Consider the following 19,370-nt stretch of genomic DNA (forward strand, 5'->3'; position numbering starts at 1 on the left):
ATTTATCCGTTTAGATTTAGAGTTTTAAAAATTAAGGTTTAGAATTTAAGATTTAAAATTTAGAGTTTAGAATTTAAAATTTGTAATTTTAGAACTTAAAATTTAGGGTTTAGGGTTTAGATTTTTAGAATTTAGGATTTAGAATTTTAAGATTTAGGATTTAGAATTCTTGGATTTAAAATATATGGGTTTATAATATTAGGGTTTACCGTTTAAATTTTTAAAATTTATTTAGAATTTTAGGGTTTAAAGTTTTTAAATTTTAGAGTTTAAATTTTTAGGATTAAATTATATATATGAAGAGAGAGGTAAGACAGATAGGATAAATATAATTGAATCATGTAGCATTATTTATATAAATATTAAACAAAATTTATTTTTTATGAAAATTACGTATAAATTAAACTAATAAATTCATATTCTTCAAGTTTGAAACAGAACATAAATATTTTGATTTCAAATGTCGATCTAGCACCCCCTTATATGCCTACATCTGTGTAGCAGAATGGGGTGGCTACCACACTTAAATAGAATTAAATTGTATTAAAAGACCGGTGATAAAATTCAAACATAAAACCTTTTATTTGACGATGATTTAACGAAAAATTATTAGGTGTACTCGGTGTACATGTACCATCTCTCACAATCATGTGAGACTCACTCTTTATATTATAGAAATAGCACATTTTTCTATGAAAGAAGAAGTATTATTTTTTAATACTCCGGGGAGCATCTAATAATTAACCCTATTTAACTTACTTTAATAATATAAAATCCAACTTGTCCGCTTATAGGCTAAATCTAAGAATTGAGTGCAAACTACTCCACTACATCAATTAAATCTGGTGGTTAGGCTATAAATGGCACTGCATTTATAAGGAGACACATCACTCATTAAATTATTGGTCTTTGATGTACAGTTGGCCTTCGATGTAAAGAAGATAGAAATTAAGAAAATATAGGATAGGGATTATTCTAAATGTGCTTCTTTTTTAGAAATTTTAGAATAAAATTATTATATATATAACGATTGTATTATGATTGTTGTGGTCTATAAAAATTATTGGTAAGTATGAACTTGTAAAATAGAAAATAAATAAGTTAAAAGTTTAGAATGCTTTCAGTGAGAACTCTTTGACGCTCAAATTAGAGCTTGCATAAAAGAAATTTTTATAAAATTAAAATTGATTGGTGGGGATGACATACATATATATTTGAGAGAATTTTGTTAGAATTCGATTAAGAAAAATTCGATTAAAGTGGAATTCAAAATTCTGAATAAGATAGCATGTTTATCTTTAACAAATAAACTTAGTTAAGATACTTATTATTCTGTTGACATTAGGATATTTTTTAAGGAGACACTGTATAATTATTCTATCAACATATATTTTTAACCTAAGCAAAAAATAATTTACTTGAATAATTTGATTGTTAATCGATATTTATAATTTGTAAAAGAAAAAAATTAATTTAAATTTTGATAATTTCTCTTTCTAATAATAATAGTAATAATAACCCAATTCATAATAAAATTAGTTGACTCAGAACAACACCACAATCTTAATTGTGGCTGAAATTGAAGGAATCGAAAGTATAGGTGCAATGATCATTGAATTTTTTACCAGCTTTATTAAAATATCATTTGGTTAGTGGCCAAATAATGAGTATCTAATTTACAATGTAATATTAAAAAAAATACTAAAGTTTAATTTATTTTTTAATAAAATTATTATTACTAAATTTTGATTTTTTTTTAGAAATGAAAGTGTTTAATTTTAGCTATATCTTACATAATAATTAATATTTTTTTCCTTATATAGCTCTACAAGCTTTAGGATTATCATACTTAGCCATCATATGAAATTTTTAATTTATATGGGAAAATCTTTATGAAAATTTAGCATTATAGCCTGAATTATTAAATCTTAGTTGTAAGATGAGACCATTTTAAAAGTGAATGGTAGGTTAAAACCTTAAAACAAAATAAAAGTTTATGATTTTACTAATATCTATTTTTAATTAAATATTTAATGTTATGTCATCAAATTTTAATTATGTTAATTAAAAAGTGTCAAGTCACTAACAACAAAAAATATGTAATTCTTTTTCTCACAAAGTTAATACCACCAAATTAATATCATAAGACACGTAAGATACGAAATTGATTCTTTTATGATTTGAAAAAAAACGTAAAATCATAAAATACATTTTTATATTTGTAATTTTTATTAAATTAAAATTTAATGATCATGCTGAAATTCAATCGCAAATGAGACTAATTAAAAGTGCAATTAATAACTTGTTTTACTTTGCTTTCCTATAAATCCCAAAATGCAAGACTAAAAAACAAGCACAAAAAGCTAATAAGATAAACCTCCAATTTCTCTTTGCTTTCTGCTCTTGATATCTTGTTATGGAAAAGATGAATGTTACATTCGAAGTCGCACCCCACCAAAGGTAATTAAGGATGATATTTTCTATTCTCTCTTTGTTGTTTTTTATCACATATATAAATTAGTTTCATCAAGTTGCAGCCATCTCTCAGTAACAATAGGGATTCTTATTCAGAAATTGATTCTTTCTCAGGCTAGCTACAAATAACATGGATATTCAGACATTTTCTTCATTAAGTTTGTGATATAACATGTAAAACGATAACCCTTTCGTGATCAGCTAAAATGGAAAAAAAAAAAGAAAAAAAGAAAATCAATTTTGTTCTTATTTACACCAAAATTAGAGGATCTATTAATCCATACATGCACAGTCAAAAATCTTCTGTATTTAACTAATTGAGCGTTTTACAAAAAAAAATTTGTAAGCTCATGTGCTTGTAATCTCCAGATTTCTATGGTGATACTTTTGCTCTATTCCTTTCACCTATCTTTTTTTTTTTTTTTTTTTTTTTTTTACTTGGCATTACAATTTCAGGTTAGCAGGGAAGGTGGCAATTATAACTGGTGGAGCAAGCGGCATCGGAGCAAGTGCAGTGCAAATTTTCCATGAAAATGGAGCCAAGGTTGTGATTGCAGATATCCAAGATAACCTAGGCCAAGCCATCTCCAATAAGCTTGGTGGTAAAAATGTTTCCTACTTCCACTGTGATGTTAGAAACGAAGATGAAATCAACAATCTTGTGGACGTCACCATTGGGAAATATGGAAAGCTCGATATAATGTACAACAACGCAGGAATTTTAGATCGCCCATTTGGAAGCATTTTGGACACTACAAAATCAGAGCTAGATCGCTTAATTAGTGTCAACTTGGTTGGTTCTTTTCTTGGAGCCAAACATGCAGCCAGGGTGATGGTTCCCCAGGGCCATGGTTGCATATTGTTCACTTCAAGTGCTTGTACAGTAATTGGAGGGCTTTCTACTCATTCTTATGCAGTAACAAAATATGGGGTTTGGGGCCTGGCCAAGAATTTGGCTGCTGAATTGGGGCCGCAGGGAATAAGGGTGAACTGTATTTCACCTTATGGATTAGTAACCCCTATAGGTGGAACAATTGATGAATCTATCATACCTGTGGCAGAACAAGCATTGAGTGAAATTGGTAATCTCAAAGGGCAGATTCTTAGGCCAGTTGGAGTGGCAAAGGCTGCACTGTACCTGGCCAGTGATGAAGCAAATTATGTGAGTGGACTTAACCTTGTGGTGGATGGAGGGTTCAGTGCTGTGAATCCTACCATGATGAAGTTTTTCAATCCTGAAGAAATCGAAACTACACCCAAAGTTATTCACCGATCCAATATGTGAAAGTAATGTTAAAATTTTTTTCATCTTAAAAAAACTAAGTAGATGCTAATTGCAAAATTAGTTGAATATGGCTCTTATATGGCTGTTTTTTCTTCTCCATTTTCTAGGATCCAATAAAAGGTCTCTTCTTTTACTGCTTGTGAGTTCAGAAAGTTTTTCCATTGTGTGAATGTAACTAGCACTTTTGCCATCAACTTTGTGTTTAAGTTTGTTCAACATTTATTTACAACTATGAAAGTGATGGAGTTATTTCATATAGAATATTTTATATGAAATAATAATTTAACAGTAAATGGATATGAAAATCGATTCACTTTGAATTTAATATATAAATATAAATATATAATATTATATATTTAATAAATAAATTTTATTATACATTTTATATCTAATAAAGTTTACATAAAAAAAAATATATTACTATATTTATATATGTATCTTGTTACTATTTGTTTGTCATTTGATGACAATCAAAATGATACTTTATAATTTTTAGAAGGTGGCAGTCCATTTTTAGAATAAATGTGGGTAAATAACAAAAATAAATAAAAAAAAAGTAAAAAATTAAATATTTATTTATTTGTTTATTTTTGTCTCGACGCTCGCGTTGGTGGCTGCCAAAAATTGAATGCACTTAATCTCATGTCAGCCACGACAATGAAAGGGAGGATGAATTTGAAGCAAAATCTCCTCGTTTAGGTATAACCATCACCCAAGTCAAATATATCCTTATCCAATATCCAAGAATATATCCATGGAAATTTTTATGTAGAATAATGCACCCAGATAAATTTTATTATATATTTTATATTTTAAATAAATTTATAATGATTAAAAAAAATTTACATCTATCAATATTATTATTTTAATAATTTAATATATTGAAGTTATAAAATTAAAAAATAGTAAAATTAAAAAATATACTTATAGTTTCAAAAAATTAATATATATATTATTTTAAATGAAGTTAAAAAATAATTTAAAAAAATTAGTTTATCATTTTTATTATTAAAATAATTAATTTAATTTTAAAACAAACCACAACTAAATTAATAATTTAATTGTTAAAAAATAATAATTGAATTTTAATTTCCATTTACATTCTACTATCTATTTTTCAGTAATATTATAATTAAAAGTTTATATTTTAAATATTTTTATATTAATGAAGCTATTATTTATTTTTAGTTGGCTGAACAAAATGAGCTTTTTAAGGTATTTTAAGGTATATTTTCACATGAATTTGAAATTAATAGTACTGAAAATTTTTGAGTTTATGTTAAGAGAATTACTCAATTTTAGGGCCTTGAATTCTTTTTAGCTGTGGCCATCATGTTAACGTAGTGGGGCCATGAATTCATCGGATAAAGGAGTGATCTGGCAACATTGGAGAACGCAGCCGCCAGGGTAGATTAGTAAGCAGAGTTGAAGGATTTAGGGCGAGAAATCACCATCTCTTGTAACTATTCAGAGTTTTTCTCTTATTTTTCTTAATTATTTTGATTCTATTACTTAATTTTCATTGTATGATGGATTCTGTATTTGATCAAACAAATTGGTTTTTCAATTTTTTTATAATGCTGGATTAAAATTTTTTTTTTTCATTTAGAATATTTAATATAGCTTGGATTTAATTTTAATTTTAGAGATTTAATCTTATTTATTATTTGCACTTAATATTTTATTTTTTGGTGTTAATTTTGTGGTATTTGATTTCTATTCATAACCAGTATTGATAAAGAAAATTGTGAATTTATTAATAATAATAAATATCACAAAAATAATAATTAGAGTGAAAGCAAAAAAGTTTAACCTGTGAGATTTTGGAAATAATCATAATAGTTAATAAATTAATGACAAATTGCTTCTATTTTTTAATGACAAATTGATTAATTAATAAAAAAAATAAATATAATTAATTAATTAATGAAAAATTGAATCTATTTTTTAATGAAAAGATTAATTTATTAATAAAAATAAAATTTAACGATCAAATCGTTGCTCAAATTTAAAATAAAAATTAATATGTGAATTTTGCTTTAGGTTAGAAACTTGGTTGTAATTTATGGACCCTATTGTATTTATCTATACTAAATTATAAGGAATTTAAAAAAAAAAAAAAGATTGTATTTCATTTATATGAAAAAAAAAAAAAAAGCAGGAAAAGGGCGAAAACCCAATTATAGCTTAAGTAGGCTAAAAAGTAAGGCCTGATTAACAGGTAAAAACTAGCTAATAAGCCAATCGATGCTCTCAATCCAAAAAAACTAGATCATACGCCCAGTCCATCGAATGCGTGCCCCAAATCCACTATCATCAGCTAAGGCTAAAGAGAAATTAGAGACACAACAGCCAATGGGAAGAAGCACCGCCTCCTTTCAGATGGGATGTCACCGGGGAATCCACATGCTCTGAGGGGTATTGGAGTTCCATGCAATGCTGAAGTCGGATCTGAGAGACTGCAAGAAACCCATACCCAATAACTAAGGAAGAGTCGAGCCAGGACCCAAAAAAAGCCTAATGAAGCGCAAGATTAAGGGGATGTTGGGGAACCGAGGACAAAGGGAACAGTAGCGTAAAGCTCTTCAGCAAACATTGGCCTACAAGGGCCTACCACAACAAACGGTGGGTGGTGGCCCAAAGACACGAAAATAGTAGCGGGACTGAAAAGGAAATGGAGTCGTGGCCATTTCCTCTGAAGGAGCTTCGAGTTATGCGTCAAGGCTCCAACATTAGTCTCCAGACGAGCATTGATGAACATTCGCATAGACAAGTCACTGTCAAATTCTTCTTCATCATTGTAATTTAGGATAGCTCAGTGAGTCAGTATACTCTATTCAACAACCATAATCATAAATTATGTGTATTTTTGCTGTCATTTTAAAAGTTAAAGGCACCTTTTAATTAAATATTTAAATTACTTAAAAATGACTTTTAAATAAGGAAATCAAATACTCTTTTAATATTAATTAATTACTTTATTAATTTTCTTTTTACGTTATAAGTCATTTTATTTTTATGAAAAAATATTAAAAGTTTGGCCTCTTAATTGAAATCTTAGCTTCTCCCCTGTCTCTAAGTAGTCATCGGATGTCAGTGCACCATCCCCCATGTCGACATAAAATGAAGACAGAGGAAATGGAGGGTCGTGGTCCTAATATCCCTCCGAGGTGGCTGCTATTAGGTTGCGCTTATGCATGGACTAAGTGTCGGAGTCAGAAGCAAAGTGGAAAAGGGAGGGAGTGGGAAGGGTTTAAGAGAAGGAATTGGTGTTGTGTGGGTGGGGTAAGGGAAGAAGCACCATGAGATTGGGGGAAGGTGAAAGAGAGGAGGATGAATGGGTTTAATGAAGCTTAAGCTCTTTTTAATTATTATTAACGGTGAAATGTTTTAAATTTTGATCGGATGGACTATTTAGTTGATGAAATAAAATTTTAAAAACTTTTTAATATAATTAGTTTTTTTTAAGCATATGTGTTGCACGTGTGAACGTATTTTTTTAAGCAAATTTGTCAATATAATTATTATAATTTTTTAAAAATACTTCTAATTTAACTGGACAATTCATGAATATATTATAATTTTAAATAACAAATTATTAAATAAAACAAAAAAAATTATGCATTATTATTTTTTTGTTAATAATTTAAATCTCATACTACAATATATTGGATTCTTGCATATATTATAAATTGTTTAATATATTTCTCTGCTTTTAAAAAAATTTTAAAAAAAAGTAATAAATTTCCATTTCACTCCTTTATTTAATAATAATCTATGAAGAGTGACAAAGTTCAATATTTAGTAACTTTTTAAATTTATTTTTAATTTTTTTTTTGCATCCGTCACTATTATCATTAGTGATTAAAATTTTAATTTATATTAAAAAAATAGTTAATAAATTCAATTATGTAACAAATATTTTATTTATTTATAAGATTTCAGTAATTATCTTAAGTAAATTAACTAAATAAAACATGATGAAAAATTAATTAAATTTTTTAAAAAATATTTGTTATTATTTCATTCATTTATATTTACACCAACTCTTTTTCTTCTATTCTTCATATCAAGGCTCTTTTGACCTTTCCCTTTGTATTTTTTATTGTTATATATTTAACGCTTCACTTCTGTTACAAGAATTATAAATCTATGGCTGCCTAAATTTGATAGAGCTGCCCAAACGTATATAATCCCTCCTCCCTTCCCTTGTTAGGTTGGAGATCGCAAGTTGTGATTACCTTGAATTGTTCTTGACAAAGGGTTTTCCCTCCATCGTCTTCAAGTTTGTTATCCTAAGTTATCAAAATCATAGCTCGCTCTTCATCCTCTCTCAAATTGTTGCTCTCCTCTAACTTGGTCCTCTGTTTTGTCTCAAATCTAAGCAAGAAATCACACTCTCGTAACCCTTTTTGTTGGGATTTAGAAAGATTTTCAAGTTTAATTTTAAAATTTTATAATTAAGTTTATAAATAAATTATGTTAATTTACATTGTTAATATATGAATATAATAATTTTATAAAATCTATAAAATAAATAAAATATTATTAAAAAATTTATAAATATTTGAATTTAAATTTATTAAAAATTATTAAAAAATTATTTCTTTAACTGAATTAAAAAAAAAATCAGATTTTCTTTTATTTTCTTATTAACCAAATATTAAATCTAACCTTAAAATCTCCTTCAAAAAATTTTTCAAAGTACCATTAAAAATATATAAAAATTATTCTACATGTAAGAAAATTAAATGACAAGAGTAATAAAAATATATTGAAATTTTAAATTATAAGAAATAGTTTTAGATTTTCTAAATAAAGCTAATAAAAACCATACAAAATATAAGAATTATAAATAATAAAAGCCATAAAAATAACATGCAAAATATAAGAATTTTAAATAATAAAAGCCATAAATTTTTAATAATATTTTATTTATTTTATAGATTTTATAAATTTATTTTAATCATTTGTTAACAATATAAATTAACATATTTTATATTTAAACATAATTATTAAAATTTTAAAATTAAACTTATTTATTTAATGAGGCTTAAATGATTATTGAGTTATTTTTTAAGGGTTTAAATGTCTTTTTCTTTAGATTATTTAACGAATACTAAGACACAATAGTATTAAAGTTTTAGAATTTTTTAAATTATTTTTTAAAATTTAAAAGTTTAAATAACTTGTTTAATTTAATCAGTATTTAAGTGACTATTAGTCTATTTCTCAATAGCTTAAAAGAGTCTTCTGCCTTATTTATTAATATAAGACTATATTGTGAGAAAAAAAAAATTTATTTACCTTTTTTAACATATGAATGATTTTTTTATTTAATTATATTTTTAACATATCATTATAATTACATTATATTTATATTATTTGGGTTTATCAAGGATTATATTATTGAAGTAAAAAAGGACTTCCTTGGGATTTTTTTTTTAATTTCCATTTACAAATTTTTACGATATAATTAATATTTAACCTTTTTTTCAATTCAAATTTTGAAGACAATCTATTTCTATCTATAGTGAATTAGAATTATAAAATAATATTAATATTTTAAAATTATAAAATAATATTTTATGTTTAAAAAATGCTACATAATTATATTTGAATTATAATTAATAATAAAGCAATTAATTTTAATAATTAATTAAAAATTACCCTTAAAAAAGTATAAAAAATTAAAAATACTTTGAGCTCAAATCGATAATTTTTTCAAAACATAGAAGTTATCATTTTTTTTTAAATATATAACTTTCTCTTTTTTTAGTTAATTTTTAATAGAAATCGATAATTTTTTTAACTATAAAAATTATAATTTTTTTGAAAAATGTGAATTTCTGATTTTATTTAACTTTTTTTATAAAATTTTATTTTAAATAACAATAAAAACTTAATTAAGTATAAATAAAATTAACAATTTTAAATTTAAACAAATTTTAAAATTAATTTAAATATTAAAAATTAATATTTTATAAATAATATAAAAATTAAGAATATTTTTATTATTTTAAAAATTCTTCTCCCATTCGTACAGTTACATTTATTATAAATATTTATTATAGAAAAATTATTATAATTCAGAGATAAAATAGTAAATATTGATAAACTCTAAGGGTCTCATAATAATTTACCATTTGGAGAAAATAATTGAAATAATTGTAATATTATCTTCTAATAAAAATATAAAATTAACTAAAATAGAAGTAGGACCCACTCTCCAATAAATGACGATTCCTTCCTCCACTCTATGGAGTAGTTTTTTCTTTTTTTAGAGAGAGAAAAAGCAGTCAAAAAAATGAAAAAACCTTTCTTTCGCTTTCTAATTCCATTCAAGTGCCTTTCCTTCTTAATCATCCTACCTACATGTTACCCAATATCGGCTCCGGTGACTCGTTCGGAATCTAAGCTGAGTTCTCTAACTCGGGAGCTGCTGGATTCCGCGAGAGAGCCCGAGTTCTTCGATTGGTTAAAAAGGGTTAGGAGGAAAATCCATGAGTACCCAGAGCTGGCCTTTGAAGAATACAACACGAGTGAAATCATAAGATCGGAGCTTCAGTCGCTTGGAATTGAGTATATTTGGCCTATCGCGAAGACTGGGGTGGTGGGTTCGATTGGGTCAGGGATGGAGCCATGGTTCGGTCTTAGAGCAGACATGGACGCCCTTCCCATTCAGGTAGGTTGGTTAGTTGCTTTCCATTTTCTCTCACTCAAGTCGGATGATTTATCACGTGAGAGGCATGTGATTTACTTCCATTTTTATTATAAATTTAAATTATAATATGTTAATAGTTAAAGAGACTAGCTTACTTTTAATTTAATTAATAATTATATTTTCTTAGGGTTTAAATATTAACTAAACTAGATTAAAAATAAAATTTAATTTAAAAATAGTTAATTATATTCATTAATTATATTTTTGAGAGGTTAATGTTATATATTAAAAAATATTATAATAAATTATAGTTTAACTTTTTCTTTTCATGGGTATATATAGCAAAAACTAAATTTTAAAACCCTTTTTATTTGTGATGCTACATGAGATTTTATGGTCCGTTTGTTTTATAAAATATATTTCTTTTTTAAATATTTTTTATTATTTTTTAATATTTAAAACACTCAATAAAATAATCTAAAGGAAATTATTTTTCTTATAAAAAGAAAATTAAATTATTTTTTAATAGTTTTTTATTTTTTAAATTTATAATTTTATTAAATTATAAAAATAATTATTCATACATAATATAAATATAAATTCATATGTAAATCATTTTTCGTAAAATAAAGTGAGCCTGTAAATAAGCTAATGAGTCTAAACAGTTGAAGAAAGAAGGTAGAGCTTTTAATATTGGCATTAGAATTTTTTTTTTTTTTTTTTTAATTGAGCAAGCTCATTGATAATGCTGGCACTAGACGGTTGGTCTTGATATAAATCTATAAAATGAAATCACAGAAATAGTCTAAATTCCTCTGGGTATGGAGAAGAAAACTAATATTTGATGTGTTGTTAACCAACAACATTAGATGTCTGTAAAACTTTTCATCTCTGTTCTTAACTAATCTATTTTAATTTTGATGGATATTTGGAAGGAATTGGTGGAGTGGGAGTACAAGAGCAAGAACAATGGCAAAATGCACGCTTGTGGCCATGACGCTCATGTCACAATGCTGCTTGGAGCAGCAAAGTTACTTCAACGCTGGAAGGATGAATTAAAGGTATACATATGCATAATCACACAACCATCTCAGAATTAAGAACTTTTTTTTTTTTATCTAACATTCATATGTTTGTTTTTTCCTGTTTCGACTGATTCTATTTCTGATTTCTGCTCTAAAGGGTACTGTCAAGCTTGTCTTCCAACCTGCAGAAGAAGGTAGTGCTGGTGCTTACCATATGTTGAAAGAAGGAGCTCTTGATAAGTTCCAAGCCATTTTTGGACTCCATGTTGAACCAGAAATGCCTGTTGGTTCAATTGCTTCTAGACCTGGTACAATGGCTGCTGGTTCTGCTAGGTTCTTCGCTGTCATTAAAGGGAAGGGAGGACATGCTGCACGGCCCCAAGATACAAGAGATCCCGTTCTTGCTGCATCCTTTGCCATCCTTGCACTTCAACAATTAATTTCTCGAGAGACAGATCCTCTTGATGCCAGGGTAATTTTCATTTCCTATTTCTAACACAAAATGAAATGATTCTGCTGCTACTGCTTTTACAGATTCTTGTTTGCTAAGAATAAGCAAATTTGGTCCACCTTCTTGTGTTTCAGCATTTTATTGAAATAGATATATGCCTAGAAGTAAACTTTCCATTCCATTTCTAATGATCATATAGGTACTCTCACTGGGGTTTGTTGAGGCTGGCCAAGCTGGGAATGTAATCCCAGAGACGGTGAAATTTGGAGGTACCATTCGGAGCTTAACAACTGAAGGTCTATCCTATCTTCAACAAAGGATAAAGGAGGTAACTACAAGGATTGCAGAGGAAGAAATGATCTAACTATACCATAAACTTAACGCTTGTTAAATATGCAAGTGTAATTTAGATGATGCTCAAGATTGATATCAATATGTAACTTGAAGATTGAAAGGTAAACATAAAATCACCTGTCTTGAACATAAAGCAATGAAAGCCATGAAACCATTCTCTCTCTTCAAATTCTTTTGTGAAATCTATGGAAGTTCATGATTGTTGGCGAATCCATGAAAATTCTTCGTGTAATTAATTAACAATTTCATGTTTTATTTACTAATAACAGGTTTTGGAGAATCAAGCAGCTGTTCTTCAATGCACTGCTTCAGTAGACTTCATGGAAGAAACAATGAGGCCATATCCAGCCACAGTAAATGATGAAGCTATGTATGAACATGTCAAGCAAGTTGGGGAAGTTTTGCTTGGCGAATCCAATGTGCAAGTTATGCCCGCCATTATGGGGTCAGAGGATTTTAGCTTTTATGCACAGAAGATGAAAGCTGCATTTTTCATTATCGGAGTACGGAACAAAAATGAAAAATCAGTTAAGAGACTGCACACACCATATTTTTTTCTTGATGAGGAAGTCCTTCCCATTGGAGCTGCACTCCATGCTGCAGTTGCCATTTCTTACTTGGATACTACTGGTGTTGAGACACACTAGGACCTGCTTTTCTGTTCACTCACCCCTTATGTGATTAGAAAAATAAAAAATAGCATGCATTTCTATTGTCGAGTATTTTCTGGTGTGTCAATTTTTATTATATTTCCTACGGCCAAATGCATATTTTCATTCTTAAAAGTCTAGCAGATGGCTGAGGAGCTAGGAGAAAATGTATTTAATAAGAGAAGATGAAATACTGCATATTGACACCAATCAGCCATGTTGCACCTCAAACATTTAATTTTACCGAAAACTAGGATCACGATAAAATTTTAAAGAAAAATTGATGATTGAATCATTTAATTACTAAAATTAAAAATATATAATAAAAAAATAAAAAATGTTAAAATTTAATTTTTTTTTCTATAATTAAAATTTTAAGAGAAATAAATATATTTGCAAGTTAGGGATCATTGATGTAACAATCCATTGAACTTTGCAATCCAATAGTGTCAAGTCTATGAGGGCCCTGAAGTAGATAAGATGGGCTTGCAAAAATTGCCAGTAAATATAGAGCGCATTTAGTAATGGGAGCAGGGGAGAGAGATGTACTCAACCTATTTTGTACAGTTCTTTTTTTTATTCCATGGGAATTGAGACAGCACCTTGGACAGCATCGCAAGCTAATGCCAATGGCATCAGATACGGTTTACATGTTTAAAAAATTTGAGTAAAGAGTAACCAAAATATGCCTGGTGACGTCTGGGCAACTTTGATGCACAGGGCATGTTTTGCAACTCAAATGCTTTTGTGGCTAAAGGAAAATCTGGATCCAAGAAATGGTAATTGAAATTCTTGGTTGCAGGACAATTACAGATGTTTTCATACTGTATTTGGATCAGGCACGTTTAAATTATAGGCAGCTAATCAAATCAAATGACCGTGAGAACAGGAAGGAAGAGGAAGACCGCATATCACAGCATATATTAAACGCTTCTAGCATATTAACCTCGATTGTGCCAGAAGTTTTTGTACAGGACATACTTTGGCTGAATGATAACAACTTTTTTCCTCTTTTGTAATTACTCTATAAACACAAACAATCTTGAAGCGATTACTGCAGCATGAGTACCTCAAAAATTGCAAGCAGAGCATTAAAATAAACATTATCTCTCACTGCCTAATTCTTCTTGCATTAGGCCTCTAACTAGTAATGCCTCAAAACTACACGCTGCTTTCTCACCATTTGGATTTTCTTCCATTGAGATCGTCACCTAGCCTTGATTTTGAAGCATTCCCTGGAGCTATAGGAGGTCTCTCTTGAGCAGCATTAATAGGATTTCGCAAAGTCCGCTGCCCTACTTGCCGTGTAGGACTAGCATAACCTCTAGCAGAATCTATCCTTGAGCCAGACAACATATAGTCCCTTAGGCCCTTCACTGTTTGATATCCAGGCATTTCTTCTGCATAACTTTTTCCTTGCAGATGCCTCTCAAGTTCAGATAATCCCTCCAAGTCTATCCCATCCCCTGCAATTGAGAGCCTCTCATTATGGGTGCCCCATTCAACTCCATCTGATATGCTTCTTTGCAGAGAAGTACTTCTCCTATGTACTTTGCTGGAGGTAGACTTCCTCCCTTTGATTTCTTCTTCATCAATTGCCGCTTTTCTCAAATCACAAGGAGCTCCAGAAGGATGCGTCCATTTGTAGCTTTTGTTATTGTTGTCCATATTCAATTCTATGGAATGAAGATCACTTTCAGCCGAGTCTTCTCCACATTCTATCCCATCATCTACTTCTCCATCATCCTCATTTACTTCATTCTGATGGGAAACTAACTGGGCTTTATTCAAATAAGCTGCAATCTCTTCATCATTCACATGATAAGCACCACGACTTTTTTCTTTGGTTCTTTTGGATCCTAAGAAGGCTTCAAGTTGACTCCTCAGTTGGTCTACAGCTGCATTCTTCTCTTCAAGTTGATATTTAGCTTCTGAAAGTTTCATCTGGACTCTCTCCTCACGCAACACATCAGCCAACTGCATCATCTCCCTTTCCTTCTCAACCTCTGCACAAAGTTTTGCCGATTCTCTCTTCAGTTCTTCAACTTCTGCTTTATCTTCACCTATATCCCTGGCTAATTCATCACATACTTGCTCCATTATAACTCTTGCTCTCTTCTCATTCTCAAGCTCTTTCACTAGCTTCAACAGAGAAGACTTCGTCTCAGCTAGTTCTTTCCCAAGCTTCTTGTTCAAGCTTTCAAGCCGTCTCCTCAGTTTTTTCTCTACTTCAAGTTCTCCAGCAAGGGACTCAATAGCAGCTTCAACCACTTTCTGCTCCTTGTTTTTCCATGCTGCCTTTTCTTCAGCAAAGCACTTCATTAAATAGCTTATATCATTCTGGTCTGAGCGCTGTTCTTGAATAAGAAGATTAACCTGCAAGCGAGCCCTCTCAAGCTCAGCATGTAGGGCTGAGATAAGAGACATGCTTGATGAAGGCCGATCTTCACTACCCCATACACGATTGATAATTTTTAACAGTTCTTTAGATGTGGTCAAAGCATTACTGACATCCTTCAAACGAGTCTTAGCTCCAACAGTAGATCCAGTAGGGGTTTGGGCTCGAGATCTAGTCTCAATCTGTATCATAAAAGAAAACAAAATAGATTTCATGTGACAACAAAATAGATTTCTTGTATCTTATGTTTAAATTATAAATAGCTTTTAACCAGTGCAAATATATATTATATTATACTGACTGCTTATAATGCGGGAGGAATATTGATATTATGGATCAAATCATCTAACACTAAATTACTAAACTATGCGAGGGACAGTACTGCGAATGTGTCATTTAAATGCAGACAGGAGATTAGATTAAAAGGAAAATGGAAAAAAAATTATGGCATTTATTAAATGAGATGTACCATAAGCAAAAACTGGGACATTTAATATCAAATTATGAACCACTGGAACACCTCCACAAACTCGCATTATTACTATCAAATACCTCCATTAAATTGGCATTGCTAATAGAATCAAATGCTCCAACACAATGGTCTGCAAGCCTAAGCCTTTGAGAAACTGATGATGCTCTTCTATGGCGACTGCCAGTTCCTGATCGATCCACCCTCTACAAAATAATCATATCAATTATCAAAGCTCAATCCATGAACAAAACACCACAGTAGGGCAAGGTTTTCAAATTCCAGAGTTGGCATTCAACAGCAAATGATATATTACAGAACCATATTTAGCATTTTAAAATGTCTACACCCAATCAAAATAACACTTTATTTGTTTCAAGTTAAAGAACTTTAAGAGATTCAATCGTTGTTCTGTTACCAAACGAATGTATGATCAATAAAGAAACAAATTAAAATATGACCTTAAAACTTTTCTTCCTTTTTATTAATTTTTCCTTTTTCCTTTTCACAGAATTAAAACCTTAGAGCTTCTCAATGAACCCATTATTACAATCAAACACAACTGCTACTCATCTCATAGTACCAACTAACATATGGCTTAAGATTCCAAAACTCAAATTTCTTTTCCATTCCCCACTCTCTTTACCTAACACTTCAAAATATATTTTCCCTTTTCCCTCTCTTCCATGCCACTCTCCTTAGCTAACGCAGGGTTTAAATTTCTTTGGAGATCTTAATCCTATGAAAAATGAGATACCAAACAATAACAAAACAAAATCCATAAAAATATTTAAAACCCACCTCGGAGAGAGGACTATGAGATGGATCAGACAAATGGGGAGGCAAAGAACCTGAACGCACAGACCTGGTCGCCCTCGCTCTGGCTTTCGCCTCCTTCCTTAACCTCCTCTCTTCCGACCCCACCACCTCCTTCATTTTAGGCGACGGCATCTCATTCATCTCCCACAGCGTCGCCGCCAACTTCCTGGCCGAAACTGGCGCCGCCTGCTGCTGCTGCAGCTTCCCCTTGACAAAACCGCCGTTTTGCGAGACAGCGTACTTAGGAGAGTCCATGGCCCGCAATACGGACGATGGGGTCCTCGCCGTACCCATCAGCTTCCACGCGGGCACAGGAGTACTGGATCCGCCCCTTTTCCCCACCAAAATCGCTCTCTTAAATCTGTAGTTCTGAATAATCGAAGACGATGAAGACGCTGAGGAGGAACACCCACGTTTCCTTATTTTTCCAGGAAGCAATTCTTCCATGGCGGCCCGACTTTGCCTTGGCATTATAAAATTTCTATTACCCGATTAGCTTCCCACGTTAGATCTCACCAATCCGTCAAATAAAACACAATCCCAAGAATCAATCAATCAGAAATTCACACTTCCACTTGGTAAAAAAACCAAAGCTAAAATTTTGAAGGCAGGTTATCGACTACAAAAGAAAACCCACAAAAAACTCCAAAGGAATGAAAAGATAGAACAAGCAATAGCGTACTATTAGGCTTCATGGCTCCCTAGATTCGGTTAATTACGAGAAAAGTTTGAAACTGAGGGGAGATGGGATAGGAGTGGTTTTGAGTGAGTTGAATTGGGAAATGTAAAAGGCAGAGAGAATGATAATGGGAGATAGATTTTGAAGAGGAGAAAAAGAGAACCCTAAAGAGAATTGAGAGCTTTTCGTTTTCTTTTTTAGAGGATTTTGATGGGTTGCGCTGCTACTACTCATCTACTTGCTAGTTTCCGGTTCCAATTTCGATCGGTACAGACTGTACACTAGAACCCTGGAGGTGTAAAGCGAAGGGGTTGAGAGTAAAAATCTAATGCGGACAAACCCACATAACGTTAACACGTGGCTAGTATCCGTTCGTGGTGGGCTTTTATAAGCCAATAGTGTGGTTTGAGTTGATATTAATGTACGAAATCGATATTGACCCCATTGATTCCCATCTAGGACAAACGTTGAATCAGAAAATCCAGAGAAAATAATTTAGAAAATTCTGAGGATTTTATTTTTTTTAAAATAAAAGAGAATAAATATATACTAATTATAAAATTCAATTCAAAATAAATAAAAAATAGAAATTCATAGTCTCCAATCTTATAATACAATTTTTTATTTTCAAAAATTTTTTATCGATTTTCTGCCAACTTTGAAATTATTTCATTAAATTTAAAATTAAAATAAAATAAAGAAATTTTTTTAAAAATAAAATTTATATTTAAAATAGATTAAAAGACAAAGATGAAAATAAATTTTTTAAAATATATTCAATATTATTATTGAAATGATCATTGAAAAAATTAAATTTTTATATAAAATTAATTTAAATAAATTTTAATTATAAAAATATTAAAATAATATAATAGTAATAAATTTTTTTTACTGCATTAAAATGGTATCGGTATCGTGAATTTATTTTAGACAAGCTATTAAATGCGCAATAGAATCAGCACAATAAGGAAGCTTCCTAAAGCAAAGCAACGCAGTCAAAACACAATAGACCCAAAAATTATGTGAATTATTAATTTTAGACAAATTTTTTAATTTTGTTAATTTAATTATAAATTTTTTATATTATTTTTAATTTTAACAATAAATTTAATTAAAAAATTTAGACTCATTAATTCACAAATAATTCAAATTTTTTCATTGATTATCAATTTTAGTTAATTTATTTAATTTAATTAATTTGTTTAATAATTTTAATATTTTATTAATTTAACAAATTTCCTGTTAATGAAAAATATAATAATTGGATAATATGTCTAATATTGTTATATTAATTTTTAATTTTCTCTCTCCATTATACTTTTAATTTAGTAAAATAATATTTTTATTTGATTTATTTGAAAATAATTGCTAAAATGATAAAAACAATTAAAATAGTTGTCTGATATTTATAATATAGTTAAATATTTGAATTATTTCTATTAATTAAATCATTTAATTAAAATAATTTTTAAAATTAATATAAAAGATTAAATTAATAAAATTTAAAATTTTAATTAAAATTAAAAACTTATAGAATTTTTAATAATTTTTAGTCATTTAAAAATATTCTAATACTACTTAATAAAACCTCATTGCCAGATTTTGCAATATTATTATACTAACTTCTGTTCACTGTAATTAAATAAACAAATCATTTATATTTATTTTTAAATTTAAAAAATTGTTAATTATTAAATTTTAACACTACAAAATATACATTCAATTACTGAATTATTAGTTTAAATTAATCAAATCAACTCAAAATTGAGACTCATTATTTATTTATTTATTTATTTTGTTGGGGGGGGGGGAATGCAAGGATCCCACAAACACAACTAGAGCTAGGAGTGAGCATTCAGTTTAAACCGAATCGAATCGAATCAAACTAAATTAAATTATAAAAATCGAATCGAATTGAAATAAATGAAAAATCAAATTGAACTGAACAGTTCTATTTCAGTTCGGTTCGGTTCAAATTGATTGGTTTTGATTTTTGATTAATTTTTTAATTTAGACTTGATTTTCAAGTTATTTGATGTAATTTTGATTTTGATTTGAACCTAATAATCATTAATCAATGAAATTAAATAATTTATATATA

General features: G+C 29.2%; 3 protein-coding genes across 3 annotated transcripts; 2 read left to right on the forward strand and 1 right to left on the reverse strand.

The window, feature by feature from the left end:
- The first annotated feature begins 2,330 nt into the window (after positions 1 to 2,330).
- Positions 2,331 to 3,895, forward strand: LOC110652952 (tropinone reductase-like 1). Its single transcript, XM_021808573.2, has 2 exons — positions 2,331 to 2,460; positions 2,932 to 3,895. The coding sequence occupies exons 1-2, from the start codon at positions 2,417 to 2,419 to the stop codon at positions 3,758 to 3,760; spliced, it is 873 nt and encodes a 290-aa protein (XP_021664265.2). The 5' UTR covers positions 2,331 to 2,416; the 3' UTR covers positions 3,761 to 3,895.
- A 6,123-nt stretch (positions 3,896 to 10,018) lies between these two features.
- LOC110652732 (IAA-amino acid hydrolase ILR1-like 3) lies at positions 10,019 to 12,976 on the forward strand. Its single transcript, XM_058147401.1, has 5 exons — positions 10,019 to 10,445; positions 11,360 to 11,485; positions 11,607 to 11,921; positions 12,100 to 12,228; positions 12,524 to 12,976. Exons 1-5 carry the CDS (start codon positions 10,068 to 10,070, stop codon positions 12,899 to 12,901), a joined length of 1,326 nt encoding a protein of 441 aa, XP_058003384.1. The 5' UTR covers positions 10,019 to 10,067; the 3' UTR covers positions 12,902 to 12,976.
- Positions 12,977 to 13,797: 821 nt separating this feature from the next.
- Positions 13,798 to 17,562, reverse strand: LOC110652731 (uncharacterized protein At5g41620). Its single transcript, XM_021808351.2, has 3 exons — positions 16,573 to 17,562; positions 15,855 to 15,977; positions 13,798 to 15,484 (listed from the first exon to the last, which is right to left on the reverse strand). The coding sequence occupies exons 1-3, from the start codon at positions 17,059 to 17,061 to the stop codon at positions 14,081 to 14,083; spliced, it is 2,016 nt and encodes a 671-aa protein (XP_021664043.2). The 5' UTR covers positions 17,062 to 17,562; the 3' UTR covers positions 13,798 to 14,080.
- Positions 17,563 to 19,370: the final 1,808 nt, after the last annotated feature.

This window comes from Hevea brasiliensis, chromosome 5 (genome assembly GCF_030052815.1).
Source record: "Hevea brasiliensis isolate MT/VB/25A 57/8 chromosome 5, ASM3005281v1, whole genome shotgun sequence".
NCBI classification, from domain to species: domain Eukaryota; kingdom Viridiplantae; phylum Streptophyta; class Magnoliopsida; order Malpighiales; family Euphorbiaceae; genus Hevea; species Hevea brasiliensis.